General features: G+C 62.8%; 11 protein-coding genes across 11 annotated transcripts; 7 read left to right on the plus strand and 4 right to left on the minus strand.

Moving 5' to 3' along the window:
• Positions 1-73: 73 nt before the first annotated feature.
• On the plus strand, positions 74-697 carry OSTLU_6400 (predicted protein; the record flags this gene model as incomplete). Its single annotated transcript, XM_001415551.1, has 1 exon — positions 74-697. A coding segment is annotated over one exon (624 nt), but the record flags the coding sequence as incomplete, so codon positions are not given.
• A 103-nt stretch (positions 698-800) lies between these two features.
• Positions 801-3,050, minus strand: OSTLU_39738 (predicted protein; the record flags this gene model as incomplete). Its single annotated transcript, XM_001415886.1, has 1 exon — positions 801-3,050. The coding sequence occupies one exon, from the start codon at positions 3,048-3,050 to the stop codon at positions 801-803; it is 2,250 nt and encodes a 749-aa protein (XP_001415923.1).
• A 413-nt stretch (positions 3,051-3,463) lies between these two features.
• On the plus strand, positions 3,464-4,279 carry OSTLU_3905 (predicted protein; the record flags this gene model as incomplete). Its single annotated transcript, XM_001415552.1, has 1 exon — positions 3,464-4,279. A coding segment is annotated over one exon (816 nt), but the record flags the coding sequence as incomplete, so codon positions are not given.
• Positions 4,280-4,501: 222 nt separating this feature from the next.
• Positions 4,502-5,803, plus strand: OSTLU_13884 (predicted protein; the record flags this gene model as incomplete). The annotated part of the gene is made up of 1 exon (XM_001415553.1): positions 4,502-5,803. One exon carries the CDS (start codon positions 4,502-4,504, stop codon positions 5,801-5,803), a length of 1,302 nt encoding a protein of 433 aa, XP_001415590.1.
• A 401-nt stretch (positions 5,804-6,204) lies between these two features.
• Positions 6,205-6,576, plus strand: OSTLU_29061 (predicted protein; the record flags this gene model as incomplete). The annotated part of the gene is made up of 1 exon (XM_001415554.1): positions 6,205-6,576. The coding sequence occupies one exon, from the start codon at positions 6,205-6,207 to the stop codon at positions 6,574-6,576; it is 372 nt and encodes a 123-aa protein (XP_001415591.1).
• A 73-nt stretch (positions 6,577-6,649) lies between these two features.
• OSTLU_13885 (predicted protein) lies at positions 6,650-7,390 on the minus strand (the record flags this gene model as incomplete). The annotated part of the gene is made up of 1 exon (XM_001415887.1): positions 6,650-7,390. One exon carries the CDS (start codon positions 7,388-7,390, stop codon positions 6,650-6,652), a length of 741 nt encoding a protein of 246 aa, XP_001415924.1.
• Positions 7,391-8,065: 675 nt separating this feature from the next.
• On the plus strand, positions 8,066-9,178 carry OSTLU_13886 (predicted protein; the record flags this gene model as incomplete). The annotated part of the gene is made up of 1 exon (XM_001415555.1): positions 8,066-9,178. The coding sequence occupies one exon, from the start codon at positions 8,066-8,068 to the stop codon at positions 9,176-9,178; it is 1,113 nt and encodes a 370-aa protein (XP_001415592.1).
• A 163-nt stretch (positions 9,179-9,341) lies between these two features.
• On the plus strand, positions 9,342-9,965 carry PRPL21 (Plastid ribosomal protein L21 large ribosomal subunit; the record flags this gene model as incomplete). The annotated part of the gene is made up of 1 exon (XM_001415556.1): positions 9,342-9,965. The coding sequence occupies one exon, from the start codon at positions 9,342-9,344 to the stop codon at positions 9,963-9,965; it is 624 nt and encodes a 207-aa protein (XP_001415593.1).
• Positions 9,966-9,999: 34 nt separating this feature from the next.
• Positions 10,000-11,023, minus strand: OSTLU_23929 (predicted protein). The gene has a single exon (XM_001415888.1). The coding sequence runs from the start codon at positions 10,835-10,837 to the stop codon at positions 10,040-10,042; it is 798 nt and encodes a 265-aa protein (XP_001415925.1). The 5' UTR covers positions 10,838-11,023; the 3' UTR covers positions 10,000-10,039.
• A 1,327-nt stretch (positions 11,024-12,350) lies between these two features.
• Positions 12,351-13,082, minus strand: OSTLU_29066 (predicted protein; the record flags this gene model as incomplete). The annotated part of the gene is made up of 1 exon (XM_001415889.1): positions 12,351-13,082. The coding sequence occupies one exon, from the start codon at positions 13,080-13,082 to the stop codon at positions 12,351-12,353; it is 732 nt and encodes a 243-aa protein (XP_001415926.1).
• A 323-nt stretch (positions 13,083-13,405) lies between these two features.
• On the plus strand, positions 13,406-14,885 carry OSTLU_29067 (predicted protein; the record flags this gene model as incomplete). The annotated part of the gene is made up of 1 exon (XM_001415557.1): positions 13,406-14,885. One exon carries the CDS (start codon positions 13,406-13,408, stop codon positions 14,060-14,062), a length of 657 nt encoding a protein of 218 aa, XP_001415594.1. The 3' UTR covers positions 14,063-14,885.
• Positions 14,886-15,406: the final 521 nt, after the last annotated feature.

The following is a 15,406-nucleotide window of genomic DNA, read 5'->3' on the forward strand; positions in this document are numbered from 1 at the left end:
CGCGGCGACGGCGGTGAAACTGGCGGACGCGGAGACGGTGCGCGTGGCGAACGATGGACACGCGGACGCGCGGATTCCGGCGACGGCGGGGGTGTACGCGGTGTACGACGAGCGGGACGCGCTGCAGTACGTGGGACTGTCGCGAAAGGTGAACGCGAGCGTGAAGGTGCACGCGTTTGAGATGCCGCAGTACTGTTACGCGGTGAAGTGTATGGCGCTGCCGGACGCGAGCAAGGCGGATTTACAGGCGGCGTGGAAGACGTGGGTGATGGAACACGTGACGACGGCGGGCGGGTTGCCGCCGGGGAACGCGCCGGGGAATAAACTGTTTAGCGAGCGACGGGCGCGGCCGAGCAAGGCGTGCTTGCGATTGAGCGATGGAAAAACTCCACAAATGACCGCGGACGCGCTGAAGGAGGCGATCGGGACGTGCGTGCGCGAACATAAGATTGTCGCGTTCATAAAGGGAACGCGCGAAGAGCCCGATTGCGGGTTTTCGCATCGCATGATTAACGTCTTAAACGAGCTCATGGTGGATTACGACACGGTGAACGTGTTGGATGATTACTATAACCCCAACTTACTGTTCGTCATCAAGGACTTTTCGGATTGGCCCACGATTCCGCAACTGTACGTCGACGGCGAGCTTCTCGGCGGGCACGACATCGTGAACTCGATGCACGAATCCGGGGAGTTGAAAGCGCAACTCGGAGCGTGATTGACGCGCGCGCATTAGCTATCGATGTGTGTCAATGTATGACAGAAATTCGTATTAACATGCCGTTAAAGACGTTCGCCGCCTACTTAGCCGAGACCCCCCACGACGCCTTCTTGCCGTCCGGAATGCTGAGCAAAACCATGGGCGTGTCCATGTTCACGTACACGCGATCGACGACGTAATAGCCCTTGCGTTCGATTTGAATGACGGTACCTCTGTTGTAAGCGCGCAAGTTTCCATCACCCTTCGCCATCGTGACGACCTCGGTGGTCGGGTTGACGATGTCCTTGAACTCGTCAGACTCTTCTGGTTTTTTCTTCGTAATCATGTAGTCATAGTCCTTCAACTCGACCGGCACGAGCTCGTTCCAGTTCGCCAACCAAGTCATCTTTAACTTGGTCGTCTTCACGTCGCCTTCCGGATTGATTTCGCAATCCATGGATTTTACGACGTCGCCCTCCTTGACGATGTTTTTGAAAAACGCGTTGCCCCAGCCCATCAACGTGCACTCCTCGCCCTCGCTAATGGCGCGCGCATCGGCTTGCTCGATGATGACTTCGTTCATGCGCAACACGACCTTGATGCCCAAATCTGGGTTCTTTTTGTGTTTCGGAGTCGTGAACCATTCTTCTCCCTCGGGTCCGTTGAGCACCTTGACGACTACGGCGTCGGCGTTGTCGATGCACACGTGGCGCGGGGCGATCGGATCGATGATCTTCTTATTCATCGCCCAGATTTTTGTCCACTCCATCAGGTTGTTATTCTTACTCGCACCCTGCGAAAGCATGAACTCCTTGAGCGCTTCGACTTGCATACCTCGACGAACGACGCCTTGCACCGTCGGGAAACGCGGATCGTCCCATCCAGTCGCGTGCTTGTTATCGACGAACCACTGAAGCTTACGCTTGGACAACGTGGTGTACTCCAAGTTCAATCGACTGTACTCCCAAATGTGCACCTTGCGCATTCCCATCGCTTCTTGAATCCACTTGTACTGATCTTCGCGATCGGCGTACTCTGAGGTGCGAAGCGCGTGCGTCACGCCTTCGTGCGCATCGACGAAAGGGCACGCGCAGTCATAGGTCGGATAGACCTTATATTTCGTTCCCGTACGGTGATGCGGGGTCTCGACGTTGCATCTGAAAGCGACGGGATCGCGCATGCAGCCATTGTTGCTGGACATGTCGATTTTGAAGCGCGCGGCGCACTCCGCGCCCTCCTTGGAGCCCGCCTTCATCTCCTTCCAAAGTCGCAAGTTTTCCTCGACGCTCTGGCTTCTGCACTTGGACTCGATCTTCTGCATACGCTCCGTACGCATGGTGTCGACGTCCGTGGTATCGATGTACATCTTGCCCTCTTTGATGAGTTTTTCGCCCATCTTGAGAATGGCGTCGAAGGAGTCTGACGTGTACGTGACGACGTCCGGATCCAGACCCAAAGTCGCGATGTCGCGCATGATACCATCGACAAAGTCGACGTTCTCTTTGTCCGGATTCGTGTCGTCGAAACGAACTATGAGCTTACCTTTGTATCGTCGAGCGAAGTAATGGTTGAGCAGCGCCGCCTTGGCGTGGCCAATGTGCAAAATTCCGCTCGGTTCCGGGGGAAATCTCGTGACGACTTTCCCCTCCTCCGCTCCCGGAAGATCGACCTCGAACGAACCTGATGTCTTTGCACCGACAACCTTACCGGTATCCGACACCGTCGTCGCCTTCTTGCTGAGAATCGGATTCCCCGCGTTTGCCGCAGCCACGACCGCTTGCGTTTCGGCGTCCGCGTTCATCGTAGCCAACCATCTCGCGAGGTTCCCGCACTTCCCTTTCTTCTCCACCACCGCCCACTGTCGATTCGTCGTAAACTCCGCCCAAAGCGCCAAATCCGCGAGCGTCACGTCGTGCCCGACGAGATACGTCCGCGTGGCGAGGTATTCGTTCACGCCCTCGCACTGCTTCTCGAACCCGCCCCCGGGCGCCAAGCTTCGGCATCTCGTCAGCCACTCAAACACCTCCTCCCGCGCCGCCGATCCCGCGCCGAGCAACCCCGTGCCCTCGCACGCGTCCTCCAACGCCTCCAACGCGTCGATCGCGCCCGAGACGTCCACTTTCCCATCCTTCGTCGTCGTCCGCGCCTCCGCCGGCGCCGTCTTGACCTGCTCGCCGCACGTCGTCTTCACCCCGATCTTCGCGCACGCCGCCAGAAACGCCAGCGGCGCCCCGAACGGTCGGAACGCGACGTCCACGTCCGAGTTCGCCGCGATCTGCGTCGCTCGCTTCGTTCGCGTCGCGATCGTCAAGGTTTCGACGCGCTCCGCCGCGTCCGCCGCCGCATCCATCGCGCGCGCCGTCGTCGCGTCCGTCGCGTCCGTCGCGTCCGTCGCGCGCGCCGTCGTCGCGGTCGCGTCCGCGGTCGCGTCCGCGGTCGCGGGCTTGGACTCTTCGCCGCCCATGTCGCGCGCGCGGCGTCGCGTCGCGTCGGCGCGTCGCGAAGTCGCGATCGACGCGACGCGACGCCGCGTTCGCACACGCGCGCGCGATGGCGCGGGCGACGACGCGCGCGCGGGCGACGACGCGCGCGTCGCCGCGCGCGCGATCGACGCGCGTCCGCGCGCGACGGCGGCCGGCGCCGGCGCGCGCGCGGGCGACGAAGGATGATTTCGCCGCTCGAGATAGCGCTGGGACGACGACGACGACGACGACGGACGACGGCGCGCGGTGCGATTGCTCTTACGCGTGGCGCGGACACGACGTGCGGTACGAACGCGCGGGACGCGCGGACAGCGCGAAGCACGTCGTGCTGCTGCCGGGGTTCGGCGTCGGGTCGTTTCACTACGACGCGCAGTTGGCGCGAGGCGCGCTCGGCGACGACGCGTGCGTGTGGGCGCTGGATTTCGTCGGACAAGGACGGTCGTGGCCGAGCGAGGCTGGTGACGTGGAGGGGTTTCAGTACTCCGTGGACGCGTGGCGGGAGCAGGTGGAGTATTTCTTGAGCGAGGTGGTGGGCGAGCGAGCGTACTTGACGGGAAACTCGCTCGGCGGATTCGTGGCGACGTACGTCGCGGCCATGGCGCCCGAGCTGACGAAAGGGTTGATTTTAGTAAACGCGACGCCGTTTTGGGCGTTCGTGCCGAGCGATCCCAACGCGTGGGGAAGTAAGATCGCGCCTTGGCGAGGCGCGCTGCCGGCGCCGAAATGGATTCGCACGCCGATTAAAGCGTATTGGGAAAGCTTTCGAAGCGCGGCCAACGTGCGAGGATTACTTTCACTCGTCTACGCAAATTCCGCGCGAATCGACGACACGCTCGTTCGTCAAATCATCGAACCTACGGATAACGTTCACGCGCTGAGCACGTTTTGCTCCGTCGTGTGGTCGCCGAAAGCCGCGTTGAGCTTCGACGAAATGTTGAATCGAATTCCCGCCGATCTCCCGGTAGCCATGGTGTACGGAAAAGACGACCCGTGGGTCGTGCCGCTCTGGGGACAACGATTAAAGCGCGTGATCCCTCGCGCCGATTATTACGAGCTCACGCCCAGCGGACACTGTCCGGCGCACGAAACGCCCGACGCGTTCAACTGCATCGTGAAATCTTACTTGGCGCATCGCGAAGACGGCGCCGAGCGCCCGACGCAATCGTCGTGTGGCACCGCCAAACTCATCGACGGCGCGCCCAGAAACATATTCGAACGCCTGGACGCCATGCGCGCCGCGTGACGCGACGACTAGTCACATCTGTAACTGTATTCCGAGCCCGCGCCCAGTCGACGCCACTGCGCGCCTCCTCGCGCGATGCGCGACGCGCGCGCGAGCGCCTCGACGTCCGCCGCCGTTATTCGAATCACCGCGGACGACGTCGCGCACTACGCCTACGCGCGCGAGGGCAACGCCCACGTCGTGTTTCGTTACACCGGCCCGCGTCCCGAGCTTCGCGGCGCGCTGCTGCGCCTGTTAAAGACTCCCGCGGGCGCCCGCGGCGATCGCGCGTGGCGGTGTCACACCGTGGACGCGCTGGTGTGGGGCGCCGACCGCGATGAGGCGTCGTGGACGACGCTCGACGCGGCGGCGCGGGACGCGTTCTTCGCGAACGCGCCGACGACGTCGGGACGCGCGGGATGGCGGGACGATCGGGCGGTCGTGCGCGTGGACGGCGACGCTTTGAATGCGTTGGCGCTGAAGACGACGCGCGATGCGGCGCACGAGACGGCGAGGGCGGAAGGTCGCGATGGACGCGTCGCAAACGCGGCGGAGGCGTTCGGGCAACTGTCGGAGGTCGCGGCGGAGACGAGCCGCGTCTTTGAGGACGACGTCGAGAACGCATGGGTGATTGAGATCAAGCCGAAATCGTTCGTCGGGGCCATCGTCAACGGGAGACGCGCGTGGAGATTTCCGGCACATCAGCGGTTGAAAGTCGCGCGCGGCGAGCGCGAGGCGGCGAGCTCGTACGTTCCGGTGGATTTATTGGGTGGAGACGCGGATGTTCGCCGCGCGTGCGAAGCGTTGATGGCGTGTCCGCAGAACAATCTGCGAGTCACGCGTGGTGCGCGTGTGTTCGTCGACGCGCGAGGTGTAACCGCCGACGCAGATGTTGTGTCCACGCTTTCTCGCGTACTCCCAAATCTTGTCATGAACGCGAGAGAAGTGTTCGAGTTTATATTTCACCACCAATTACGAGGCGGAGATGACGCCGTGAAGACATATCGTGACGTCCACGAATTATGCGAGCGACTGAATGCCACGCGCCAACGCGCTGGTGAGGTATCGGAAGATTTACTCGAGCGCTTACGCTCATTCGTGCTCGGTCAAATGGCGAAAGATTGCAGCGTGCTCTTCACCGTGACGTTTGATGTCAATGTTTCGGATATTGAATCGAGGGACGACGACTTGGTACGATTCGCGACCTTCGTCGACGCCGATGGAGCGACGCGCGCGTGTGCATATCGTGCACAAATCATCGACGCCTCATTAAAGTCCCTCGCGAAGACGTCCGCGTGGCTTCGCCTCGCCGAAGACATCGACGCCTCGTGCGTCGCCGACGCCGACGCCGACGACTCACGTCGCGATTTCGTCAACGCGCTGTTCGCTTCGACATAGAATTAAAGATAGGAGGAATGCATGATAGATTGCGAGCGTAGACGCGCGAACGGCGCTCGCACGAATCACGAACCTCCGCTCGCCGCTCGTCGCGCCTCCGTCCCTCGCGTTGGCGGCGAGGCGCGCCGCAGTCTTCGTCGCTCGCTGACTCGCTCGCGAGCTCGAACGCCGCGCTCGCGCGAACGAATCGTAACCGTTCGCCGCGCTCGCGTCTGAGGCACCGCGCGCGTCGCGCTCGCGAGTCCGTCGTCGTCTTCGTCGCGCCGCCGCCGCCATATATGGGTAAATCGGCGCGCGCCGCGTGTAAGCGCGAAGTCCGCGCCTCGCGCCTGCACGCGCTCAACGAAACCGATGATGATCGCGCAAAGTTCGACGCGAAGCAAGCCGCGATGGCGCGCGCGATGGCGGCGCCGAAGGTACCCGTGGTGAACTCGCGGGCGCATCAGAACATGACCATGGAGACGGACGACGCGAACGACGCGCGGAGAAGTCGAGACGTCGTCGTCGACGCCGAGACGCTGGCGCGGGCCGAGGACGCGGCGAGACGAAACGACGAGGCGGTGGCTTGGGGGATGAACGCGGTCGGGAAGGCGGATATATTTTTGAAAACAAAGAAGGGCAGCGGCGTGACGAAGAAGGGACGAAGGCCGGACGGCGCGCCGACTCCGAGACAGCTGGCGGCGCAGACGTTTCAAAACGATTCGAAGGCGCGAAAGAAGATGAAGAGACAGCTGAAACAAGTCAAGTCGGCGCGGTTGAAGGTACCGGCGTGATAGCGTGGAGGAGATGTTTGTAACGTTGTGTTTTTAGATTTCATACCTCAAAACAATAATTATGTACACAGTGCTACGTGCTAGTGGCGGCGTGCGTCTCTTCTTCAGCGTTCGGCGCTTCGACAATCACCGCGGTCTCCTCCGGCGATGGTTCGAGTTTAATTTCAGGCGTCGGTCGGGGTGGATCTAAATCACTCATCGGTCGCGGCGCGGGCACGTCCCACGCCTCGGCGTCCGGTGGATGTTGGAAATCTGGTCCGAAATTAAACACCAACTTCGCCGGCTCCACGTCCGGGGCGGTGAAGAGTGAACCCGCGGGAAAGTACGCGCCGTCGTCGTCGTTCAGACCCACGTACGCCTTGCCTTGAAACGTCCCGTTTCGCGAGAAGGCGACGAAACTCGCGTTAGCGGGTTCGGGGGCGTCGCCGCTTTCTTCCTTCTTGAGGCTTTTCATCTTCATCTCTTCGACGAATATGTAACACCCAATGACATCGCCCTCTTTAAAAGGCTCGCCGTAAGGCGCCAGCGTCGATTCGTGCACCTTCTCCCCACCCACGTCCCTGTACCCGTACCCAAACTTGTCGAATCCGACGGGCGCGTTCGCCTCGCCCTTCTTCGACTTCCACCCCACTCTGGCGTGTCCGCTCTCCCCCAAGTATGCAATCGTAATCTCATAATAAAACGCACCGCATCGAACTCCGTGCGACGCCGCGCACGTGCGATACCCTTTCGAGCTCGTGAACGTCTTACGATCCTCGCTCACCTCGCTCCCCTTCGGTTTCAGTTTCGGATTCAAACACACCGGCCAATACATCGCCGCCTCCCTCCGCTCGCGTTCGATGTTCGCCTTTTCTTCCTCCGTCATGGATATCGCCACCGCCTTCTCCACTCGATCCGCAAGCGTCTCTTTCGTTCGTTTCTTTCGTTCCTCGCCGTCGCGCTCGCGCTTCGGGTGCACCGCCGCCACCACCGCGTCCATCTGCTGTCGCATCTCTTCGAATATCGGGTTCCGTCGCACCTGCGCGCGCGTTCGCGTCGGCGTGTCATCGTCAGTGCGCGTCATCGTCGTCGTCGCGTCGCGCCGCGTCGTCGTCGTCGTCGTCGTCGCGCGCGCACCCTGAGCGCGGCGGGCGGCGGCCCGGGCTTGCGCGGTCGCTGCTTGTTCGGATCGCGCGGCCGCCCGCGCTTGCGTCCGGTGGGAACGTACGGCGCCATCGCGCCCGATCGACGCGCGCGGTCGACGGCGAGGCGGGTCGACGCGCCGCGCGGTGCCGACGCGACGCGCGAACCAATGCCGACGGCAGACCGGCGCGTCCGCGAGCGGACCGGCGCGATCGCGCGTCGATCGATCGCGCCGGTCGACATGCGCGAGGTCGACGACGTCGTCGTGCGATCGTCGTGGATATGGGCGCTCGCGGAGGAGGACGCGCGCGAAGGGGCGGGATTTCGGACGAGAGGGAAACAGACCGTTGAGCGCATTCGCGCGAGAATGACGACGCCGACGTGCGCGGGAGGCGCCGATGGCGGCGCGCGCGGCGACGCGAGTAAGCGCGGTGCCGGTGCGACTCGGAGACCGTTCGGCGCGCACGTGGGGGGGTATTCAGACGCGTCGAGCTCGGACGGCGAGCCGACGCCGAGCGCGACGCGACCGCCGCGAGCGCACGCGCGCGCGGAAACGTCGAGACGCGACGGTGGGGCGTCGCGCGGCGCGACGACGTCGAGCGCAAAGCTTCGGGCGTTGTCCAAGGAGGCGGCTTGCTTTCGAGAGGAGTTGACGAAGGAGAAGCGTCGACGCGAGAGGGCGGAGGGAAAACTTGAGGAGCTCTCGGGAGAGTGCGTCAAGTTAAAGCGCGAGCACGCGGCGTTGAGATATTCGCACGATAAGTTAAAGGAGACGAAAGACGGGGATGATGACGAGCGTAAGCGACAGATTCGGGCTCTGAAGAAGAAGTTGACGAAGACTTTGGAGCGAGAATCAAAGCAAAGGCGCCGGTCAGTATCGACGCTCAAGATGGCGTTGGATGCGCTGCGTTCGTTCGCGCCGACGGCGCCGAGCGGGCGCGCTCTGGGCGGTTCAGCCGTCAGCGCGGTCATCGCCGAGTTGAGCGCACTGACCGAGGCGATCGCGCTGAGAGATAGCTTGGCGATGGAGGAGGACGACAACGCGCCGGCGACGCGCGAAACCATCGCGTCGTCTTGGAGCGTCGCAGAAATAGAGCGAGCAAAGGCGCAAGTGGAGATTTTAGAGCGCGAGCTCGGCGACGCGCACGAAATCATCCGCACCTCCGAGAAGGAGAGGGTCATCTTAGAGCGAGAGTTGGCTTCGGCGCGAAGAGAAATTCACGCGCAGGCCGCGCGTCACGACGACGACATCCGCGTGGCGACGGAAGCCACGTCACGCGCGATAGAGATGGTGCGCGAACAGCGCGAAGACGTCGAACAGCGCGACTCGAGGGCCGACGCACCGTCACCGCGCGTGTCTTCTCCTCCCTCGCCGCTCGCGCGCGACCTTCGCGCGGACATGGACGTCCTCGAGCGCGAACTGGCGCAGCTGCACCATCACATGGCCGAAGCCTTGGCGGAGGTGGAGGACATCGCCTGACGCAACTAGTTATTTATGCACCCCACACCGCTGTAATCGATATCGTCCCATCGCCCGACCAATCCTTCGACGACTCCCTTCGGCGCCGTCTCGCCTCGACGTCACTACGCGCAGCGCGGCGTCCTCGACCGATCGTCGTCCCACCGATCGTCGTCCCTCGCCGATGTCTCGCCACGTCGCGCGTCGCGCGTTCTCTCTCGCGACGTCCGTCGCGCCCGCGCGCGCCGCGCGCGCCGCGACCGCGCCGTCGACGTCGTTCGCGCGCGCCGTCGCCGCCTTCGCCCCGTCGTCGTCGTCGCCGTCGCCCTCGCCGCCGCTCGCGCGCGCGTTCGCGAGCGGACTCACGATCAACGGCGGCGTCACCCCCGCCGTGGACGCCGTGCCGGAATCCATCGTCCTCGTGCCGCGCGAGGAGGCGCCGGCGATCGACGCCGAGCGCGGCGTCGAGGTGCGCCCTAAAGACGTCTTCGGCGTCGTCGAGGTGCGGTCGCATCAGTTCAAGGTGTCCCCGGACGACTTGATATTCGTGGATAAGATAAAGGACGTCGAGGTGAACGATGTGGTGAGGTTGCCGCGGGTGCTGATGCTGGGGAGCAAGACGCGAACGGTGATCGGGCGGCCGACGGTGCCAGGGGCGGAGGTTCTCGCGTTGGTCGAGGAGCACGTGCGGGACGGGAAGAAGTTTATATTCAAGAAGAAGCGGCGGAAGAATTATCGACGGATGAATGGGTACAGAGCGCAGCTCACGGGATTGAGAGTGTTGGAGGTTAGGGGCATTGAGGAGTAGTGCGTGCGCGCGATAGAAGACGATAGAGACGCGATTTGATTTTAAGATCTTCAGACGGTAGATTAACAACTTTGTCACGCGAACATGCGTCGGATATCGTGCGCGAAATTTGAATCCTTGAATTTTGGCGAGTCGTCCGCGCTGCTCATCGAGAAACGGGACTTGAGCGGCGCCATCGATTCTCGAATCGAATTCGCGTACGGCGTGAAGACGCGCTTCATCACCGTCGTCACGTCGCCGATAGAGTGAATGCCGAGCGTTTTGCACGCCGTCAATGTTAAGCCCAAGGTACCCCAAACGGCCAACGTCCCCCCCCACGCCATGGCGCGTCCCGGCGTCGGATCCGGCATCAACTTGACTCGCTTGCCCGCGACTTCCACGAATGAGTTATCAACCATGTACCTCGCCGCGCGCGATTCCACCCCGTCCAGCGCTTGCTTAGGAACCTCCGACATGAGAGTCGTCGCTTTGTGTACGCTGAATATAGTCGCTCCCTCGACGCCACTCCCCGTCGTGCCCGCTACCCACTTATTCTTCCCGAGCGTCACGCGTCCGCCGAGCAGAAACCCGTCCGTGTATCGCAAATTCGTCACCAAGTGGTGCTTCGTCATGAACTCACGATCTATCACGCGTTTCACGTGTTTCGCTTCCTCGACACCGTTCAGCCGTAACGAATGCGCCATGATCTGCGGTAACGCACTCGCGCCGACTGTTCGCTTCGCCGCGCGTTCGCTCGCCGCCGTCATGGCGGCGTCGTACCGTCCCTCCGCCTTCAGCTTGGCCACGTACCTTCGCACCTCGTGCTCTTGTTCCGTCTTGAAGAACTTTTCCTCGTGCGCGCGCCGCACGCCGTCGAGCGCGTTTCCACTCATGGTTCACGCGCGTCGTCCTCGAGCGTTCGAGAAATTGCGAGAAATTTCCACGTCAGCGTCCGGCGGCGAAGAAAACGCGTCGACGACGTCGCGCGTCGGTCGCGCGTCGGTCGCGCTGAGTCGCAGATGGGCTCGAAAGGCCTCGATGGATCGCCGAGAGCGGCGATTGGTGATAGGGTGCGGGAAGTGACGCGCGGCGCGAGAGAAGGCGCTCTATCCTCTGAATCTTGTTAGTCGGCCCAACGCGCGGTTCAGAGCGAGCCACGAGGATAACGCGAGAAGAGCGGCAACGAGACGCGAAAACTGCGCCGGATTTACATCGAATGGATTAAACAAATTACAAAACGCCTCGAGGCGGTCTAGGAAGTGGGAATGGTGAACGATTGCGTGGACGTGTCTTCGTCGCCGACGGTGTATTGCGCGACGAAGCGCGAAGAATCCAACTCGCGAACGATCCAGATGTGCATTTGAAAGGTTTTCACGATGCCTTGGTGTTGTGGATGTACGTCGACGTAGTGGACTTCGTTACCGTCGAAATCAACCCAGTAAAGCGACACCGCGGTGGGACGGGCGTTGTAGAAGATGGCCACTCGCTTTGCCAAACCCGGGACGGACTTCGACGACCCGTCGAACGGCCCGCCGGTGAAGCCCGAAATCGGCGATGACGTAGAGTATGCGTCTGATGCGTCGTCGACGCCCGCGCCATCGGTAACGGCATCTTGTGCATCGCTCGCCGCCGTACTCGCTTGCGCTTTCGCGAATGACGTCGCCGCCGCCTGCGTCAGTTCGCTCAGCCGTTCCCGAAGCCCCCCGGCGTTTTCCTCCATCGCTATCGACAGCGCCCCTTGCGCGCCGTTCTTTTTGAAATACTTTACTAAATCGCTCACGTCGTCTAAACGCACGAGCGACACGCGCGATCGCCGAACGGAGGTCGCCTTGAGCGCAGTCGCGGCGTCGTCGCCGTCGGTCGCGCGTTCGTTTGACCCCCCCAGCGCTGCGCACGTCGGCCCCTCCAGAGACGAGCACGCATCGTCGCCATCGTACGCATCTCCCACGTTTCTCACGAGCGCCTAACCGATCGATAAGTAGAGATCGTCAGTCTGTCGCAGTCGAAGTCGTCCCGCGCGTGCGTCTCACGCGTCCCCGACCGCCCGAGTCCCTAAGCGCGCGTCGATCGAGCGTCGGCCTCACCTCTCTCGGGAACGCGACGTGTTTGGCGATCATGTCCGCGAGCGTCAGCCCTCGCAAAGGCGCGGACGACGCTCTGGACGCGAGCGCGACTTCGTCCGTCGTCACGACGAATTCACCACACGCGCGCGTCGACGTCGCGAGCGCGAGCGCGCACGCGAGCGCGCAGCGCGCGAGCGAAATGCGCGCGAACGATGTGCCACGCGGCATCGTTGATCGAACTGAGCCGTCCGCGGAAGCCGAGTTGTGACGTTCAGGCGTCCTCGACGGCGCTTCGCGAGCGGGGACGAGGTTTGGTGTTATTGTGGTTGTTGCTCTGCATAATCTACGCGCTCTTCACGGGTGGCGTGTTTTTTAGCACGCGAATCAGAGATCGCATCTTGGACAGGTCGGTGAGGGAGTCGGGGACGAGATTTTCATCCGACACGTAGTTGGAAACCGCCTCCCAACCGCTGGCGTTCGCGAAGAGCTCTTCCTCCGCCGTTTGGCGCTCGCGGTTCGCCTGCTTGGCGCTCGAGATTTGCTTGGCGCGCTGCGAATCCATGAGTTCCAGCTCGGCCTGGGCTTCCTCTTTGATGCGTTCGATTTCGCGCTTCTCCGCCTCCTCGCGTTCGGCGAGTTGCTTGGCTTGCTCGGCGCGAAACGCCTGCAAGTGCGGCGAGTTGTACATGTTCACCGCCGGTTCCTCCGCCATCACCGATTGCTCAGGCGCCGCAAAATCGGATTCACTCAACGCACTCGCGGACCCGGCGTTAGACATGACCGCTACGGGTTCCATCGGCGCCTCCTCCGGCGCCGGCGCCGCGGGTTCGGCCGGCGCCGCGTGCTCCACCGCCATCTGCCCCACCTCCGCCGTCATCTGTTCCACCGCCGCCGGCTCCGCCGCAAAATCGCCGAAGTCATCCAATCCACCGTCCGCGTGCCCCGAGTCCTCCGCGCCCGCGTTCGTTCCGAAATCTTTCGACGCGCTCAGCGAGCTCACGCTCTGAAACGACGAATTCATCTGCATCTGCGCCTCCTGCGCGCCCGCGTCCTCGTGCACCGATCCATCGTCCATGGTATCGTGCGCTGCGTCTCGAACACACACCCCTCGTCGTCGTCGTCAGTCTCCGCGCGCCGTCGCCGATTCGCGCGACCGCGCCGTCCGTCCGTTTTCAGATCGGCCGGCGCCTTCGCGCCGCGCGCGTCGCTTCGTCGTCGCGCGTCGCGTTCGCCGCGTCGCGCGCGCGCACCGCTCGCGCTCCCGCCGTCCGCGCCGGCGCTCACGACGGCCTGCGCGAAGTCCGCGGTCGAGTCCTCGCTCATGTTCGCGGTCGAATTCTGACGACCGACGCGACGCGACGCGACATCGCGACGCCGCGCGGCGCCGGCGCGGCCGACATGCCGCCCGCGCGCGACGTCGCGGACGGTGAATGCGTGCGCCTGTGGCGCACGACGGACGAGCGCAAGCGGTACGACGATTTCGCGACGCTGTACGCGCTCGCGCGCGCGCTCGAGAAGCTCGAGCGGGCGTACGTGCGGTCGAGCGTCGACGCGAAGGCGTACGAGCGCGCGTGCGTGGACCTGACGAGCAAGTTTAAGACGCTGCGGAGCGTGCTGCGCGATTCCGTGCCGGACCTCGATCGATTCTTGGAGACGTACGGGGCGAGGGTGCCGGCGGCGAGACGGAGGCTGGAGGCTGGGGTGCCGGCGACGGCGGAGCACGGAGGCGCGGCGAGAGGCACGGAGGCGGAGGGGAGGGCGGAGGCGCGCGCGGTGGCGGACGCGACGCATTGTTTCATAGGGGTGATGGATACGGTGAAGCTGGACATGCGGGCGAAGGATCAGGTGGCGCCGGCGCTCGGGGACTTGTTGCTGGCGCTGTGCAAGGTGAGTCGGTTGCCGAACGATTTCGAGGGGACGAAGTGCGTGCGGAAGTGGGTTCTGAGACTAGATGAGATGCGCGCGTCGGAGGTTCTCGAGGAGGAGGAAACGAGAGAGTTTTTGTATGAGATTGAAAACGCATACTCGACGTTTTTAGCGAGCCTCGGCGGATAGCGCTCGAGACAAATTTGTAGTTGTAATGTACTCGGTGTCACCCTCAAGCGCCGGCGACGAGCAGACTGGCAGACTATCTATCAGACTAAACGAGCGGAGTGGATTCATCTTTGTCACCGCACGATTGCACTTTGCGCGTTTCGGCCGAACGACGCTTCAAGAGACCGAAGAGGGCGACGATGAGGGTTAATAACACACCGCATCCGACGACTCGAGCGACGCGGTTGCCGTCGATGGATACGACGCCCGAAGCGCTCTGCAGAGAGAATCTAGCGTTGGCGTGGGGACAGTGGGCGAGTTCACCCGGAATCTCGTCGAGGTTGGCGCTGGTGAAGTTCCCGACGAGGTAGGAGGCTGCGTAATGATCCTTGAAACATCCCAGAAAGTGACAGACGCTCGCGCCGCGACTCGTCGCCTCCGCCTTTGACGCGCAAGGACTTCCAATGTGGCACGCGTCGTGCTCGCGGAGAACGCCCGCGTTTGCGTATTTCGGCATGACGTATCGGATAAACGCCCCTTGTTCATACTTACCCCCGCTGTACGCGCACGTCCCGTCGCGACTTTCGTCGTTGCACGTCCAACTTGTGTTGTCCGGGTTCATTCGCCAGTTTTGTCTCGGGTACAGTTGAGCCCACGTGTCCATGATTTCCCGGCCTTTGGTGGAATTATTCACCCCCCAAACCCCGGCGTTAAATTTTGCCACCCAATTCAGCCCCACCGGACACGTCACCGCGGTATGCCCAGCGTAAAAAAACTCCGCGCCGTTGAAGAGCTCGTCCGCCACAGCCGACACGCCCGCCCGCGTCGCGCCGTCGCACCTTCGGACCCCGTCGTCATCGACGCTCTCGCACACGCTCCGCCCGAGATGCAACGTTGCATCCGAATCCAACCAAATCACTCGATCGCACGACCCAGAGCGGAGAAGATCGCGAACGAGAAACACTTTCGCCCAATACGGCGACGCCGACTCCGGCGGCCGCTCCAACCGGTACGAACACGACGGCCCGTCGCCCTCGCACGTCGCTCGATTGTGCGCCATCAGCCGTCCTTCCATCGCATCGAACGCCGGTCGACCGATTCGGGTATCCGACTGCGACACGCACGTCGTCGTCGTCGTCGTCGTCGACGCCGTCTCGTCAACAGCATCGACTTCGCGTTCACGGTGCATCGCGCGCGCGCGCATCGATCGTACTCCTCGTCACGCGTCGTCGTCGCGCGGTGTCGAAGACGATCGACGCCACCCTTGCGCTTTACTCAAACCCGCGTCGTCGTCGTCGGCGGCGGCTCCGGCGTCACGGCCGTCGATCGGCGCAGTTCTGTCGACGCGTTTCGTGTTGGGAGTGG

Source organism: Ostreococcus lucimarinus, chromosome 1 (assembly GCF_000092065.1).
Source record: "Ostreococcus lucimarinus CCE9901 chromosome 1, complete sequence".
Lineage (NCBI taxonomy): Eukaryota > Viridiplantae > Chlorophyta > Mamiellophyceae > Mamiellales > Bathycoccaceae > Ostreococcus > Ostreococcus sp. 'lucimarinus'.

Bases quoted from the DNA above. Each gene is read 5' to 3' on its own strand.
- OSTLU_23929 (XM_001415888.1), bottom strand. From the start codon at position 10,837: ATGAGTGGAAACGCGCTCGACGGCGTGCGGCGCGCGCACGAGGAAAAG.